Source organism: Chionomys nivalis, chromosome 1, assembly GCF_950005125.1.
Source record: "Chionomys nivalis chromosome 1, mChiNiv1.1, whole genome shotgun sequence".
In the NCBI taxonomy this organism is placed as follows: domain Eukaryota; kingdom Metazoa; phylum Chordata; class Mammalia; order Rodentia; family Cricetidae; genus Chionomys; species Chionomys nivalis.
The window spans coordinates 34045430-34063194 of record NC_080086.1 but is presented as its reverse complement, the minus strand read 5'-3'; the positions used below and the strand labels follow the sequence as shown (position 1 = coordinate 34063194).

General features: G+C 39.0%; 1 protein-coding gene across 8 annotated transcripts in view; it reads left to right on the top strand.

Moving 5' to 3' along the window:
• The window catches only part of Zfand4 (zinc finger AN1-type containing 4), a 93245-nt gene that overhangs the window by 65861 nt on the left and 9619 nt on the right, over nucleotides 1-17765 (top strand). For 7 of the 8 annotated variants that reach the window (XM_057757416.1, XM_057757370.1, XM_057757298.1 and 4 more), the window contains 2 exons: nucleotides 2149-3327; nucleotides 3886-3940. In XM_057757416.1, coding sequence (XP_057613399.1) covers nucleotides 2149-3327; nucleotides 3886-3940 — 1234 coding nt within the window. The remainder of the gene's footprint in view (nucleotides 1-2148; nucleotides 3328-3885; nucleotides 3941-17765) is intronic. The other variant, XR_009056335.1, reaches the window with a different exon arrangement.

Here is a 17765-nt window from a genome sequence, read left to right as displayed (position 1 = left end):
TCACACATTGATAAATAAAAATACAAATAATAATGTAAATATGTTTAATTTAGATTGGAGTATTGTGGTGAAGGTTTCTTCTTCTGTGTTACGTTTGGGGAGAACTCATGTGTCTAAAATGCTCTGATTCTCACTTTCCATTTTATTCTAATATGGAGGTGTTGCCCCCTTTCTCTTCTTTTAACTTTACGTAGGTCCTTGTTAAGAGTTATGGGTTAATACATAAAGTGAGGGTGTTATGTAGGGAGGTCATTTATTTCAAGAGCACTCTTTTTGTGTTTGTTTTTAATCACTGACAGTCCCATTGCATGGAAGAATAGGTGGATCTTCTGATTCTGTTATTTATATTTTTTTTCTCGATACCCCTCTCTGCCTAAGTAGAGCCTCCTTAAAACCTAACCATTAGTATAGATCCCAAACCACTTCAGCTTGTTTCCTTGGGCTTCTATTAGCCTATTTTGATATCCCAGATATTAATTTTTTGGCATTTACACCGATGGGATTTTCTCTTTTCTGGGTATATATTGTTCCTAGGCTGTCCTACCTCTCTCCTTTCTTCTTGAAGTTCTATGTTCTTGCTTGTCACCACAGGCATATGCTTTGCATATGAGCCCCCTGCATTTTATTGTTTGCAACTTTATGGCTTATTTGAATTTTATATTCTCTCTCTCTCTCTCTCTCTCTCTCTCTCTCTCTCTCTCTCTCTTTCTCTTTCTCTCTCTCTCTATTTGCTGATGATTTGGGCCATGGGTAATTTTATTAGCTTGTATTGTTGATCTCTTTGGGTGTCTCTGTGTTATCTGGGAGTATACATGTTACTATTTAGGTTTTGGCAACCTCCATTTATGAAAAATTACTTTTCATAGATATTGCTGCATGTTGGCAAGACAATGACTTTAGGATAAAAGTGGGCATAAGAACTAGTTTCCCTTGGCAAGGGACTTACATCTATCCAGCCTTTCTAGTTCTCCTTTTCTCCACTGGTACCTACTAAATTTTCAGTATGTATTTCTTACAGTCCAGGATGTTGGAATGTCATCCTGCATTTACTAACCATCCCTGTGCTGAAGGCCATAGGCTCCTCTCTTGAGCTCTCGGCTTCACTCTTTCTGTGATAACTGCTATGTAAACTTTCTGTGCTGGCAGTGGCGGGCAGTTCCTGTCCTTGGTTTCCTGACACACTAGGCTCATGGATATAATTAGTATGCACATTCACTGTGGCTAAGACACTTACACAGCAAAAGGAAACAAAAGAAAAATTAACAGAGGGAAAAGCACATGGATCCAAGTTTGGGTGAAGCAGGCACAGGCATTGGTGGAGGCCTCTCCCAAAGCCGTCTTAAGACAGGCTTGATTTCTCTGTGAGTAGTGACAACACATGTAGAATCTCAGCTCGTGGGACTCCATCAGCAGCAATGGACAAGGGGGTTTTCTCCTTTTTTCTGTTTTTAAGCTTGTTCCTATGTGCACCCTCTGCCTGCTATGTATATGTACCATCAGACTCAGAAGAAAAGCAGTTGCTCGTTATAAATTGTTTCCGTTGCCCAAGCAGTCGAGGCACAGCTACTGTGATGGGTGTGGCTAGGAGCCTTTCCTGAAATGGAAGTCCATAGAAACCAAGGGCTTTTCAAGGGCAGCAGTTAAATGCTGTTAGCTTTTTTTTTTTTTTTGAGTACCTATACACATCTAACTAGGAAAAATGCCATATCTCATATAGCCAACATTTTCTTCTTAGCAAAAGCCCGAGAAAAAAATTAATTGTGAGGAAATAAAATTATTTTTCTTTAAGATCTTCAGAAAATAATGCTCAAAAAAGTAATATAATAGATCCTTAATCATAATCTTTTAAGATTTTTAATATTTTAAAGCATTTCATTGTTGTTTTGTATTGAGAAGACTCATCTTGTGGCCTAGGCTGGCATGGAGTGGATTCTGTAAGCCAGGCTGGCCTCAAACTCATGACAGACATCTTGCTTCAGCCTCCCAAGTGCTAGTATGATAGGCGTGGCACACCACACCGGCTTTTTTGAGCACTGTAAATTGAGGTAACAAAAATGCCAATATGGTAAGTGCCTTTTCTCCACTGAGTCTTGCTGCAGGGCAAAACTAACTATGTTGAGGAATTACCTGTGCACTCTTTTCTTGTAGCCTAAGAAAGTTGTCAAGGTAAAACCTCGTCCACCGGTAGCGCCTCGACCTCCTAGCAGTTCCATGGCAGCAGCCCGGCACAGACTGCTACGAGTCCTGCCTCACATCGGGCAGTCTTGTCTACCTTCTCCTGGGAATGCCTATCTCCCCGAAACATCCAGGAATGCAGCTGCAAGTTGTGCAGCAGCTCAGGCTCCAGCTGATAGACCAGTATCGTCTCTCAGGAATGAACTGCTGAAGGAGGACGATAATTGGGAGATTAACACACTGTCTCATCCCATGGGTAGCATCAGGCTGCTACCTCAGATGACCCACATAGAACTGGAAAAGGACAAAGAGCTTGCAGATTCCGTACTTCATCTTGGATCACCCCTGCCTAGACGGACAAAGCACCTTCCAGGGAACCTGCCATCTAATAATGAGGATGATATCGTCTTATTTCCTCCGCCAGAAGAATGTATATCTGAAGAGTTGCTCCTGCCGGAAGTAGGCCCATTTGCTCCATTTGCAGAAGGAAACGGTGTTGAGGAGAGCAGTGGTATAGAAGGCATAGGGAAGGTAACTCCAGAGTGTCCACTCTCTAAAGGAGACAGAGGGCTGAGAGCGGCAGAGCAGCCTCTCAACCATGTGGCAAGAGTGTTGAGCAGTGACCCAGTAGACAATGCAGTTCTTAACCACCGAGAGTCGAGCTCTCACAAGAACAGACTCCTGTCGCCACTCCTCTGTGCTGCACCAGTGTCGCTACATAATTCCCTGGTGAAGCCACAGAGACAGTCGAAATGTTTGGAGTCTGGCAACCCCTCAGCACCTGCTTCTCAAAACGCCCTGCGGGAATTGGACATTCGAACCATAGCCGATTCTTCTTTCTCTAGGACTGCTCGCTTCCGTGGTGTTAAAGTCGATTCGCCTGGGAAAAGATCTGATGTTATTTCCAAAGTCGAAGCTCGAGATATCACAGAAATGGCTAACAAAGCTTCCAAAGAGCCTGTTGGTTGTGTAAATAATAATGGATTTTTGGCTTCACTGGCACGGAGTGCAAGCAGAGACAGTTTGCAGAACACACGTGGGACAGGGAGGCTTCGATCCTCTGGAATTGGGTTGTCTACAAACTTCCAGCACTTTCAGGATGAAAACTTTAGGAAAAGTTCTCCCCAGTCAGAACCTACAGAATTTTTTCTAGTAAGTATTTTCTTTTCAGTTGATTTTTCTAGTTTTGTAACTAATGACTATTTCAAATTCAGGCTTTTATTTACATAAATAAAGATATCTACAATTGTTTTTCCATACATTTCACTAAAATATTTATCTAATTTGTAGGAAATATATTTGATGACTGTTTTTTGATTTTTTTTGAGACAGGTTTCTCATATAGCCCAGGCTGGCCTGGTACTTTGGGGATGACCTTGAATTCTGATTCTGCTCCCAGTTCTTAAGTGCTGGAATTACAGGCATTACTGCCATCTTCATTGTTATTCTGTAGTTTTCAGTGATACATAGTTTCGATAAGGCTTTCTCCAGTGTCAGACTCTTATCTAAACCATCACATTTTACTCATTTAAGGATAAATAATAAGCACAAGAAGATTAGATTCCACGTTAATTTAAACAAAAATAGAATAATTTACAATGGATGCCCATCAGCATATTCTGTTTAGTAATAGAAGACAAATATGTGATGTTTGGTGATCTATTCTGCACATTGACTCACCTCTGTAGGTGTTTTGTGTTTTAATTGTAGTCTGCTCGTGGTATTGGAATGAGTGGAAATAATGCAGCAGCAGGGAAAAGAGTAGGTAAGCTACAGCTAACTTTGGAAACAACGTAAGAATCACGTTAACATTCTGTTGACTTTTCAAGGCGAGATGGAAAGAACGTTCTCTGTGGTATGTACAGTGTAAATTCTCCTAAACATTTCATTTCAGAAAATAACTTGTGACCTGACTACAAGGGTAGCACATGTGGAAAGAAAACTACCTCCAGTTGGTATTTCATGTCTGGAGCACTGTAGTCTCTGAAAAGAGAAGTCTCAGATAAATGAACACCTTTACTGGTGGCTGGCCATTTGAAAAGTATAGTGGGTTCTGATTGGGCTCTGTGATGTGTTTGATATTTCTGTCCAGTATCAAGGGAGTGGTAAGAATCTCTTTTTCATGAACTGATTATTTCTGAACAAAGAAAAGGATAATCCCTAGGACCAGCCCTTCCTATATACAGTAGCAGAAGCAGCTCTAAAGTAACACATTCTCCCAGTTCTAGCTCGATGAAGATGCATGCCTTGACTGCTTGTTATGGTCCAGGAGGAAGGAGACCTTTAATATCTCTTTTATGTTTTAATCCCTAAGCCAGTGGCGGTAAAGTCACCCAAGGTGTGCTCTCTGTAGCTCTGGAGTTTCAAAAATAATTTTCTATCTTGTGGACTTTTTTTTTTTTTTTTTTAAGAGACACATAGGATTGTTTCCCATTTGCTTGTAAGGCCTGGGAATATAAAGTTCTGATATATTCATTTACATTTTAAAAGGTTTTTCATTGTGGTAGACTATATAAAAATTCTTCTTAACTATGCGTTTGTTGTTGATAGAGACAGGGCCATGTATGACCTAGGCTGGCTTTAAACCCAATACATAGCTGAGGGCGGCCTTGAACTTCCATTCTTCTGTTTCTACCTCCATGTGCCTTGCTCAGTATTTATTTATTTATTTTTTTTGAGACAGGGTCCTACTCTGTGTCTTAAGCTCCCAAGATCCTCCTGCCTCAACCTATCAGATACTGGATTCCCTGCATATGCCACTAATCCTGGCCTTTAATCATTGTTTTGTTTTGTTTTTCAATGATGCCATTTTTTCATCATTTTTAATTGTAGCATTTAAAAATGTTCTGTAGCATTAAGTACAGCCACATGCTGGGCAGCCATGACCACATTCATTACTAGTTTTCTGCAACTCTTCAGAGTTTTTTGCCAGGCCATTTTTTTTCATTATTATTCATTAGATATCTGGAAAACTAGATGGCATGTACCTATGGTTGTAACTAATGGGAAAGCTGAGGCTGAGAAACAGAGGCAGGAGGATTACATAAGCCTAGTGAGGTCTTGTCCTAAAGGTATCAAAACAAACACAACCGTAATACTACAAAAACTCACACTCTCCTCCTTTTCTACCCATTACAGTCTCTGGCAATTATTATTTTATTTATCTCCACGGTTTCTGACTTAAATACCTCATAGATAATATTTGTCTTCGTGGGAAGTCAGACTTTACTGATAATACCTTTGGGGTTTATTTATGTTATTGCATGAGTCAGAATTCCTTTCTAAGGCTCGTGAGATCCCATTATTCACATAGACCAAGTTTTGCATCTCCATCCACCAGTCAGTACCACACTGGCTGTACACATTTCAGGTACTGTGGTGCTGTGCGACTCTGAATGCCGCGGATACCTTCAGTTATTCTGAGTGTGTATGCAGAAGTAAAATTGTTGGGTCATATACATTCTAGTTTTTGATTTTTTTAAAAAAATCACAGAATTGCTTTTCTGTGTCATGTTACATCTTACTAACAGTGTAAATTGAGCGTAGTTTCTCTACATTCTTGAGAGTAGTTTGTTTTCTGACTTAGGCTTTTGTTGTTCTTCTACTCGCTATTGGAATGAATATGAGATGCTATGTTGCTGTGTTCTATACTTGCTTTCTGTAATAATAAGTGATATTTATTCCCTAATTAGTGATGCCATTTGCATAATATACTTATTGGATATTTGTCTATTTTTGGATAAATACATATTTCTGTTATTTACTTATTTTTGATTCAGATTAGGTTTTTAATTGAAGTCCTTATTCTATGAATGCCTTTTTTTCTCTTAAAGACATCTTTTTTTAAAAACATTTATTTATTTATTTATTTATTTATTTATTTATTTATTAAAGATTTCTGCCTCCTCCCCGCCCCCGCCTCCCATTTCCCTCCCCCTCCCCCAATCAAGTCCCCCTCCCTCGTCAGCCCTAAGAGCAATCAGGGTTCCCTGCCCTGTGGGAAGTCCAAGGACCACCCACCTCCATCCAGGTCTAGTAAGGTGAGCATTCAAACTGCCTAGGCTCCCACAAAGCCAGTACGTGCAGTAGGATCAAAAACTCATTGCCATTGTTCTTGAGTTCTCAGTAGTCCTCATTGTCCGCTATGTTCAGCGAGTCCGGTTTTATCCCATGCTTTTTCAGACCCGGGCCAGCTGGCCTTGGTGAGTTCCCAATAGAACATCCCCTTTGCCTCAGTGTGTGGGTGCACCCCTCACGGTCCTGAGTTCCTTGCTCGTGCTCTCTCTCCTTCTGCTCCTGATTTGGACCTTGAGATTTCAGTCCGGTGCTCCAATGTGGGTCTCTGTCTCTGTCTCCTTTCATCGCCTGATGAAGGTTAATATTCAGGAGGATACCTATATGTAAAAACATCTTTTGAAAGCAAGCCAAATGTCACAGCAGGTAAAAACACTATCTGCCAAGTTTTATAATCATCTATGTATTTGAATTTTTGAGATAGGGTTTCTCTCTGTAGCTTTGACTTTTCTGGAACTTGTTCTGTAGACTAGGCTGGCCTCTAACTCATACAGATCCATTTGTCTCTGCCTCCCAAATGCTGGGATTAAAGCCATGAGCCACCACTGCCCGGCAAGCTTTATAGTCTTAATTCAATACCCAGCACCCACATGGTTGAAGGAAAGAATCAACTCCGGCAAATGACATCTAACCTTCACATGCATGTTGCACATGTGTGCACCCAAATACAATGAGTAGATGGAAAAATGTTCTTGGTTGTTTTTACTCTTTGTTCTTTGACTCTTTTGGTGGGCCCTCGACCCAGCTCCCAAATAAATCACACTGAGGCTTATTCTTTCTTATAAATGCCCAACCTTAGCTTGGCTTGTTTCTAGCCAGCTTTCTTAACTTAAATATCCCATATACCTTTTACCTCTGGGCTTTTATCTTTCTCTATTCTAAATACCTTTCTTTATTTCTTATCTGTGGCTATCTGTGTAGCTGGGTGGCTGACCCCTGATGTCTTCCCCATTTTCTTGCTCCCTCTTCTTCTTCCTAGATTTTTCTTCCTATTTATTCTCTCTGCCTGGCAGCCCCACCTACACTTTCTCTGTCCATCTATTGGCTATTTAGCTCTTTATTAGACCAATCAGGTGTTTTAGACAAAGTAGCACAGCTTCACAGAATTAAATAAATGCCATATAAAAGAATGCAAACAATCTTTGCATCATTAAACAAATGTTCCACAGCATAAAAAATGTAAAACGTCTTAAAACAATATTCTACAATATAAGAAAACTTTTTAAAAAAAGAAAACATGTACAAGTTGATGTACAAGTTTTTAGTTTAATTTTAATCAAGTCTAATTTGTCTGTTTCTCCATTGATAACCATCCTTTGATGTCATATCCAAGAAATGCCAAATCCAATGTTTGCTGAAAGTGTTTATCAACTGTAGAAGTTTCCTGATAGTTTTAAAGGTCTTTTTATGTATAAAATTTTATCATCTGAAAATAAAGATACTTCAGTTGTTTTATCTATAGTTTAGGCTTCAAGTACTCTACTGAATAGGTTTGGAGAGAGTGGACATCCTTGTCTTGCTCTTTAGTGGAAATTCTTTGAGTTTAGATTGATGTTGACTGTGGGATTGCTGTCAACTGCCTTTGTTATGTGTTGAGGTATGCCCCTTGTCCCATACCTTAGCATGGAAGTGAACATTGAGAAGACTTGGTATAAAAGTAAACATCAAGAAGACTGAGATACAGCACATGGGATGGGTGCACAAGGATTTTAACATTGTAATAAAGAATCTGAATCTCAAGAAAACAGTCAACTTTGTCTATCTGGGAGGAAACCTCAGTTCAAAGGAGAAAACTATTTCAGACGTCAAGAAGTGGATAGGGATAGCGAGGGCTGCATTCCAGGCACTAGAAAAGGTTTGGTCAGGAAGAGACATAACAACAATAAAATTACAAGTGTATGAGACACTTGTCTTGAGCTGCCTTCTTTACAGCTCTGAAACCTGGACAATGAAATGCTCCTCAGAACAGCGGCTGAATGTGCTTGAGATACCAGGTCTCAGGAGGATTCTAGGTGTTAGATGAAGAGATAGGCTGCGCAGTGATGACATTAAGAAGCAGCCCCATCTACAGAAGGAAGTAAACTACAGGTACAGTAACTGCGCTTGACATACTTCAGTTGTGTTATGAGAATGAATGATGGCAGATACCCGAACACAGCACTGCTTGGGGGAGCGCATGGGATAAGGTGAAGAGGAAGGCCCAGAACGCTGGACAGACAGCATAGAGGAAGACCGTGGAGCCTTGGGTGTGACAGTAACACGAGCATCTAGGACCGCCCAGGAGAGGAACAGCTGGAGAACCGCCATAAACGGGCTGCCCATGCGCGCTTACTCATTGCTGGGGCATAGGTGATGAAATGATCATGTCCCTTGTATTCCTCAGGGCTTCTTATCAAAAAGGGATGTTGGATTTTGTCAAAGGCCTTTTATGCATCTAATGAGATGATCATGTGAGTTTTGTCTCTCTGTCTGTTTATGTGGTAGATTATTGATTTATGTATATTGAACTATCATTACATCTTTAAGCTGAAGTCAGTTTGATTGTTGAATAATCTGTTATGTGCTTTTGAATATGATTTTCAAGTATTTTATTGACAGTTTTTATTTCTTTGTTCATAAGAGATATTGGTCTATACTTTTCTATTTTTGTTGTGTCTGTGGTTTTAGTTTCAGAGTAATAGTGACTTCATAAGAAAAGATTACAAAATGTTCCTTGAGTTTCTGTTTTACAGAATTAAAAGAGTATTGATGTTAATTCTTCTTGTATGGTCTTATGGAATTCTGTGTGGAATCCATCTGGATCTGGACCTTTTCAAGACTTTTAATTACTGATTCTCTTTCTCTTGGGGTTTTGGGTATGTTTTAATTGCTTATTTGATCTTGATTTAACTTTAGTAGTCACATGTATCGAGAAATTCATTTCTTACGAGTTTTAGTTACTGGAATACAGATTTTTAAACTTCTTTTGGAGTCTCTGAAATTTCTTGGCATTTATTGTAATGTCTCCTTTTTTTTTTTTTTTTTTTTTTTTTGGTTTTTCGAGACAGGGTTTCTCTGTAGCTTTGGTGCCCGTCCCGGAACTAGCTCTTGTAGACCAGGCTGGCCTTGAACTCCCAGAGATCCACCTGCCTCTGCCTCCTGAGTGCTGGGATTAAAGGCGTGTGCCACCACCACCCGGCTCCATTTTTATCTCTAATTTTATTAATTTGAGTATTCTCCATTTCAGTTAATTTGAATAAAGGGTTTTTCAATCTTGTTGATTGTTTTAAAATAACCAACTATTGGTTTCATTGATTGTTTATATTGTTTTGTTGTTATTGTTTCTTTTTAATTAATTTCAGCTCTGTGTTTATTTCTTCCTGTCTATTCTTTTTGTATAATTTTTTTTTTTTTTTTTTAGTTTTCTAAAAATGTTTTGGTTTGGATTTTTTGAGACAGGGTTTTTCTGTTTAAGAGCTCTGGCTGTCCTGGAACTCGCTCTGTAGACCAGGCTGGCCTCAAACTCACAGATCTACCTCTGTGTTGGGATTAAAGTTGTATACTACCACCACTTGGTCATTGGTTGTTATAGGTCTATTTAAATTACTGCATTTTTATTTAATTTTTGTAGAGCATATATCTAGAAATGTGTCCATTTCTTTTATATCTTTCATTTTAGTAAAATACATATTTTGAAGTTTCTCTTTATGAATTTTTTCAGTATCTATTGTAATATTTGTCTTCCCATCTCTGGTTTTATGAATTTGATTATTTTGATTAAGTTGGCTAAAGGTTTGTCAATTTTGTTAATCTTTTCTAAGAACCAACTATTCCAATCACTGATTTTTGTTGTTGTTCTTTTTATTTCTGTCTTATTATTTTCAGCCTTCTTTACTGGATGATCTGTCTCCACTACCTTGTCTTCAACAGCTGATATTCCATATTCTGTTTGATCCAATCTACCCATAAGGCTTTCGTCTGATAATTGTGTTTTATTTTTCAAGTTTCTTTTATTTGGATTTTTATTTCAGCTTGGCTTTTCTTCAGAGATGCTTTCTTTATCAAATTTTATTTTCATGTCTTGAGTTATTTTTATTATCTCAGTCATCTGTGTTTTCAGCCTTCATTCCAACTGGGTTCAGGTTGCAGGATGCCATGAGGTCCCAGGGGGGCCTTGTGGGTGGGATGGCTGGTCGGAAGGTTTGGATCTATGGGAATAATCACATGGGATATCACATGGGATAACCAGAACTGGGTGGCTGACATGTGAACAGACTCTTTTGTAGGGTATCAACTTTATTCTTTTGCAGTTGTTCTAACCTCCATTTGTTAAAAAGACTGTTGTTACCCATTGAATGGTCTTGGCAACCCTGTTAAAAATTGTTTGGCCATATATGGTGTAAACTTGTATTGGTGAGATACACTATTCTAGTCCGCTGGTTTTCATGTTTGTGCCAGCACCATTCGTTCTTGTTTACTGTCATCTATCCTCTTTTTTTAAAGATATAAAATGAAATTATTTAATTTTTTTCTTTTTTCATATATTGCATTCTGACCATAGTTTCCCCTCTCTCCTTTCCTCCCAGTCTTTCCTTTGCCACATTCTCTCTTACCCCAGATCCACTCCTCTTTTCCCTTCAGAAAAGGGCAGGCTTCCCAGGGGTATCAATCAAACATGGCATGTCAAGTTATAGTCAGGCTGGACATGGAAACCCAGTAGGAGCTAAAATGTCCTAAAAGCATGCAAAAGAGTCAGAGATAGCCCCTGTTCCCACTGTTAGGAGTCCTACAGGAACACCAAGCTACACAACCATAACATATGCAGAGGACCTAACTCAGACTCATATGGGCTCCCTGATTGTTGGTTGAGTCTCTGTGAGCCCCTGTGAGTCCTGGTTAGTTGATTCTGTGAGTCATTTTCTTGTGGTATCACTCTGGCTCCTACAATTTACAATACTATACTATAAAGATACAGTATTGTTAGGAATCATTCCATTGACTTTCCTCCCTCCACCCCCACATTGTGTTTGGTTCTATCCTAGGTCTTTAGTATATTGAAACGCTGGTTCCTGGCCCACCAGGCAGTGTCTGGCATGGACTCCCTCTTGTGGCATGGGTCTCAATTTGCACCAGTCACTGGTTGGCTGCTCCTACAGGTTCTGTACTACCTTTACCTCAGCACATCTTGCATGCCGGGCTAAATGTAGGTTGAAGGTTTTGTGGCTGGAGTGGTGTGCCAATCCATCCACTGGAAGCCTTGCCTCATTAAAAAAGATGGTTGGTTCATGTTCCATTTACCCTTTGCTAGGAGGCTTCTCTAGAGGTCACCCTCATGGATTTTTGGGAGTTTCCATTGGGCTAAGTTTCTACCTCACCTCCAAGATTCACTCCAATTCCAGTCCTTTCTCCAAGTACACTCTCTTTCCACTCCACCACCTAATCCATCCTGTTTCCATCCCTACCTTCCCCCAGTCTACCCGTGAAATCTATTCAATTTTCCCTTCTCAGGGAGATCCATTCGTCTCCCCTTGGGCTTTCCTTGTTATTTAGTCTCTCTGGGTCTGGGGATTGTAGCATGATTATCCTTTGGAGCTAATAGCCACTTACAAGTGAATACATAATATGTTTGCCTTTTTGGATTTGGGTTACCTCACTCGTGATGATTTTTTTTTCTGTTTAAATCCATTTGCCTGCAAATTTCATGATTCTTTTTAAAGCTGAGTGATATTCCATCATGTAAACGTGCCATATTTTCTTCATCCATTCTTCAGTTGAGGGACATCTAGGTTGTTTCCAGTCTCTAGCTATCACAAATAGAGCTGCTGTAAACATAGCTGAGCAAGTGTCTTTGTGGCATGATGAAGTGTCCTTTGGGTGTATGCCCTGGTAATGGTATAGTTGGGTCATGAGGTAGATCGATTAACAATTTTCTGAGAAATCACTATATTGATTTCCAAAGTGACTGTACAAATTTGCGCTCTCACCAGCAATGAAGGAGTGTTCACTTTATTCCACATCCTTGCCATTATAAGTTGTCACTTGGGTTTTTGAATGTATAAGACAGGTATAAGATAGAATCTCAGGGGCTGGAGAGATGGCTCAGTGGTTAAGAGCATTGCCTGCTCTTCCAAAGGTCCTGAGTTCAATTCCCAGCAACCACATGGTGGCTCACAGCCATCTAAAAATGAGATCTGATGCCTTCTTCTGGCCTGCAGGCAAACAGAGAATATTGTATACATAATAAATAAATAAATAAAATATTTTTTTAAAAAAAGAATCTCAGAATAGCTAACTGGGGACCAGCCTCCAGTCAGCACCAGGGCATGCAAAAAAAATCCACTGATGCTGTGAGGGATAGACATTTCTATCTGAGGGGTAAATAAGGAATCACATGCTTTCTGATGGTAACTTTCTCTTTTACTTCATCTTGAAAAAAAATTCCTCTCTGAAAATCTCTCTTGCTCCTCTGCATAGCTCTACAGAGCTCCCTGATTAGCTCTACGAATGCTCCTTGTTGCTCTACATAGCAGTTTCTCCTCTCACAGCAAAGCTCTGGACAATCATACCTTACATTTTCAGGACCCAACCAATTTTTATAACACAAGATGAGTCACACAGTTTTTTTCAGGCTAGGGAGGTCACATTGATTGAGCAGTGAGTAATGCTTGCCTGTGCATGTAGCTCTTTCTCAGGCAGAAAACAGTTAGTTGGCTGAACCTTGAGATTGAGTTCATGCAGAAAGTCTATTGCTGAGAAAGTTATGTCTACTAAAGTTGCTTCAAGCTCTGACCTTGAATCAGCAATAAACACCTGGGTAAATGACCTTCTGTATTTGTCTCTAGGAGCAACCAGATATCCACCTCCAGGGGTAGCCAGTTTGCTTTGAATTTGTTCTGAAGTTTAAATTTTGATGTCTTTGTGACTGAGAATACTATTACCTTTCCTATGTCAGTCTGAATAATGAAAAATATTTTAGTATTTCTATTCATCAAAATTATACATATTAAGCAGAAATCATCTTCCTGACCACCTGTGTACCCAATAGATGGAATATATACATGAGATAAACACACAAGCAGTGGGAAAGTACCCATAGCTGTTATTAGGGAACAAATGTAGTGGCACATGAAAAAATTTAGAGAGAAGCAATCGGTCATTTACAGTCAGTAACTCCGTGGCTTTTCCAAGTGGGGCTCCCCATCAGAGAGTCATTCGTCTGTTGGGTATATCTGCTGAACACTAGTTGTCACCTGTTGTATACTCTCATGGTAGCTCTCAGCATCTCAGAATCATTTTGATTTGCATTTCCCTGATGGTTAAGGATACTGAATATTTCTTTAAGTGCTTCTTGGCCATTTGAGATTCCTCTGTTGAAAATTCTCTACTTAAATCTGTACCCCATTTTTTAATTGAATTATTTGGTTTGTTGATAATCCAGTTTCTTGAGGTTTTATATATATATATATATATATATATATATATATATATATATATATATATATATATATATATTGGATATTAGCCTTCTGTCAGATATGGGATTGGTAAAAATTTTCCTATTTTGTTCTGTTGATAGTTTCTTTTGCTGTATAAAAACTTTTCAATTTCATGAGGTCCTGTTTATTAATTGTCCATCTCAGTGCCTACACTCTTGGTATTCTGTTCAGAAAACTGTCTGCAGTGTCAGTGCATTCAAGTCTATCCTCCACTTTCTCTTCTATCAAGTTCAGTGTATCTAGTTTTATGGTCAGGTCTTTGATTCATTTGGACTTGAGTTTTGTGCAGGGTGATAGATACGGTTCTATTTGCATTCTACATGGTAACATCCAGTTAAAACAATACCATTGTTGAAGATGCTTTCTTTTTTTACATTGCATATTTCTGACTTTATCAAAATTAGGCATATGTGGTGGATTTATGTCTGGGTCTTCAATTCAATTCCATTGATCAACATGTCTGTTTTTATGCCAATACAATGCATTTTTTTTATTCCTGTAGCTCTGTAGTACAGCTTGAAATTGGGAATGGTGATACCTTCAGAAGTTCTTTTACTGTACAAGATTGGTTCAGCTATCCTGGTTTTTTTGTTTTTTCTATGAAGTTGAGTATTGTTATTCAAGGTCTGTAAAGAATTGTGTATTGTGTATGCTTCTACTCTTGTTTAAGATATTTTTGTATGGAACCAAATAGAAGACCCAGATATCAATCCACACATCTTCGGACACCTGATTTTTGACAAAGAAGCAAAAAAATATCAAATGGAAAAAAGAAAGTCTATTTAACAAGTAGTGCCGGCATAACTGGATATCAACATGTAGAAGAATGAAAATAGACCCATATCTATCACCATGCACAAAACTCAAGTCCAAATCCAAGACCTCAAAATAAAGCCAACCACACTGAACCTTATAGAAGAGAAAGTGGGAAGTACACTTGAACACATTGGCACAGGAGACCACTTCCTAAATAGAACCCCAGCAGCACAGACACTGAAAGAAACAATTAATAAATAGGACCTCCTGAAGCTGAAAAGTTTCTGTAAAGAAAAGGGCACGGTCAACAAGACAAAACGACAGCCTACAGAATGGGAAAAGATCTTCACTAACCCCACATCAGACAGAGGTCTGATCTCCAAAATATACAGAGAACTCAAGAAATTGGTCACCAAAAGAACACACAATCCAATTTAAAAAAAAAATGGAGTACAGACCTAAACAGAGAACTCTCAACAGAGGAATCTAAAATGACTGAAAGACACTTAAGGAAATGTTCAACATCCTTAGTCATCAGAGAAATGCAAATCAAAACAACTCTGAAATTCCATTTTACACCTGTAAGAATGGCCAAGATCAAAAACACTGATGACAACTTATGCTGGAGAGGTTGTGGGGGAAAGGGAACACTTCTGCATTGCTGGTGGGAATGCATGCTGGTATAGCCCCTTTGGATGTCAGTGTGGCGATTTCTCAGAAAATTAGGAAACAACCTTCTTCAAGACCCAGTAATACCACTTTTGGGTATATATCCAAAGGATGCTCAATCGTGCCATAAGGACCTATGTTCAACTATGTTCATACCAGCTTTGTTTGTCATAGCCAGAACCTGGAAACAACCTAAATGCCCCTTGACCGAAGAATGGATAAGAAAAAATGTGGTACATTTACACAATGGAGTACTACACAGCAGAAAAAAATAACAACATCTTGAATTTTGCAGGCAAATGGATGGAGCTAGAAAACATTATTTTGAGTGAGGTAACCCAGACACAGAAAGACAGTTATTACATGTACTCACTCATAGGTGGTTTTTAAAACATAAAGCAAAGAAAACCAGCCTACAAACCACACAATCCCAGAGAACCTAGACAACAATGAGGACACTAAGAGAGACTTGCATAGATCTAATCTACATGGGAAGGAGAAACAGATCTCCTGAGTAAATTGGGAGCGTGGGGACCTTGGGGGAGGGTTGAAGTGGGGAGGGGAGAGGCAGGGAGGGGAGCAGAGAAAAATGTAAAGCTCAATAAAAATCAATTTAAAAACCATACAACAACAACAATAAATTATTATTATTAACAATAAACAATATATTATTCCTATAATAATAAATAAAAATCATGTCATATCTTAAAAAAGATATTTTTGTATATTGATACAAATTTAAGGTTATTTTTGTTAGAACATTCTGTACATATGTTTCTACTCTTGTTTAAGGTATTGTACCTATGCAGCTCATTTAACAATGTAATTTAAATTTCTCATCCTTGAAAGTTGTTACTACAAACTGTCTAGGTTAATAAATAAATACAGGTTGGTAGTTAGTCACCTATTACAATCAAATTATATATAGAGAGATATATATTTTAGGTAGATGGGTGGTCTTCAGATACTTCAGAGATCTACAGAATATGGCATTTAAGATGTTTTAATACTATAAGACTTTATATGACAATGAGACATGTCTGCTCGTGGCAGCACTGATCTACTTCAGTGAAGATGATGTGCATCAAAGAAACTTTATATGGACTTCGTTTTCTTTGTGACAAAAGTTAGTCACTGGGCAAGAAACTGCCCTTCCCATGACTACTAACTTTATGCTGTCCAAATTGGACAAGAAGGACACAAAAGAAAGCTACTGTCAAGCCTTGCCAAGATATGGTGGAGAAGTTCTTCAAAATTCCTGCTTCACAGAAAAGTCTGTCATATATCCTAGGCCTGTAGGACAAAGATTGATGCCCCAATGTTACAGAAGAACCTTGGTTGATTGTCCATGCAGCCAACTGATTCTGTCATTTCTATAGTTTTGGAAGTTGTTTGCTCTGCTCTCCTGTTTACTCAGGTAATATATCCTTCTTGGGTCTCTGATGGGGTTGAAGACTAGAAAATTATAGTTACAGTTTTCAAAAAGAAACTCAAAACAGAAGTATAAGTATATAAGGTTGAGAGATATAAAAGGATAGTTTGGGGTTGGTAATACAAGTTAGGATAGAAAGTAAATTGGGTATAAAACTTTCAACTCATCAAGATAGGATGAGTAATGGAATATTTTCTCTGAATTTGTCAAATATAAATGGATTGGACATTGTGAATGTAATTCTTTCCTGGTAATTGTTTATATAGTTTTAGTATTTTAAAGTTAAAACCTTCCATTTTTATTTAGACAAAAGGGGGGAATGTTGTGTTATATTTTGATTGCATTTTGACAATAAAGCTTGCTTTGAATCAGAGGGTTGCCCTCGTGGTAGCATATTGCCCTGGCTGTTGTTGATTGTGTTCTTATACTGGTGTTTAGGCATCTGGGTTTAGGATGGTTATAGGCTAGGTGCTTATTTCTGAGTTTGACTTTGTTGGATGGGTGTTTTGTTTCCTGGTTTCTGTTTCCTCTCTGGTCTTCTTGCCAGAGTAGCCAGTGATTGATTAGGGTCTCTGCTCAAGCTAGGGACTGGATATCTGGCAGTTGGAGTGGCCTCTGGTCTAGTCAGGGGTCCTTTTTGGTTCTGGGTGCCCGTGTAGCCTATGGGGATCTTGGTGCTGGTGTGGCCTCTGGTGGAGCAGAGGTGTTCTGCCCAAGGTGTGACTCATGTATCCTCTTTTAATGTTAGAAATGTTATTTTCCCTTGACGCACACTCAGGTCTATCCTGCTCTGTTGTCATCTCTGCCTCCTGGCCTTTGCTGCTGCACCGCTCCTTCGCCCATCCATCCACTGCTTTCCTGACACTGCTGCTGCTGAGGGCCAGGCCCCTAGGTGCTGTGGCACTGTTATCTTACATGAGTTTTAGGTCCTTGTAGCTTTGGTGTTCTTTCATTATCTCCTCCCTTTCCCCTCCAACATGATGCTGAGGACCAAATTCAGGGCCTTGTTCCTGCTAAGCCTATGGTTTACTACCAAGATTATATTGCCAGTTCTTGTTCCTCTTTAATTAGATAGCGTTGTTATTGAATATTTTGTTTTTATTTGCTTTTGTTTTATTCCTGGTTAGGGTTTTGTTTATTTTGTGGTAATAGGGATCAAATTCAAGGCCTTGAGCATTCCAGGG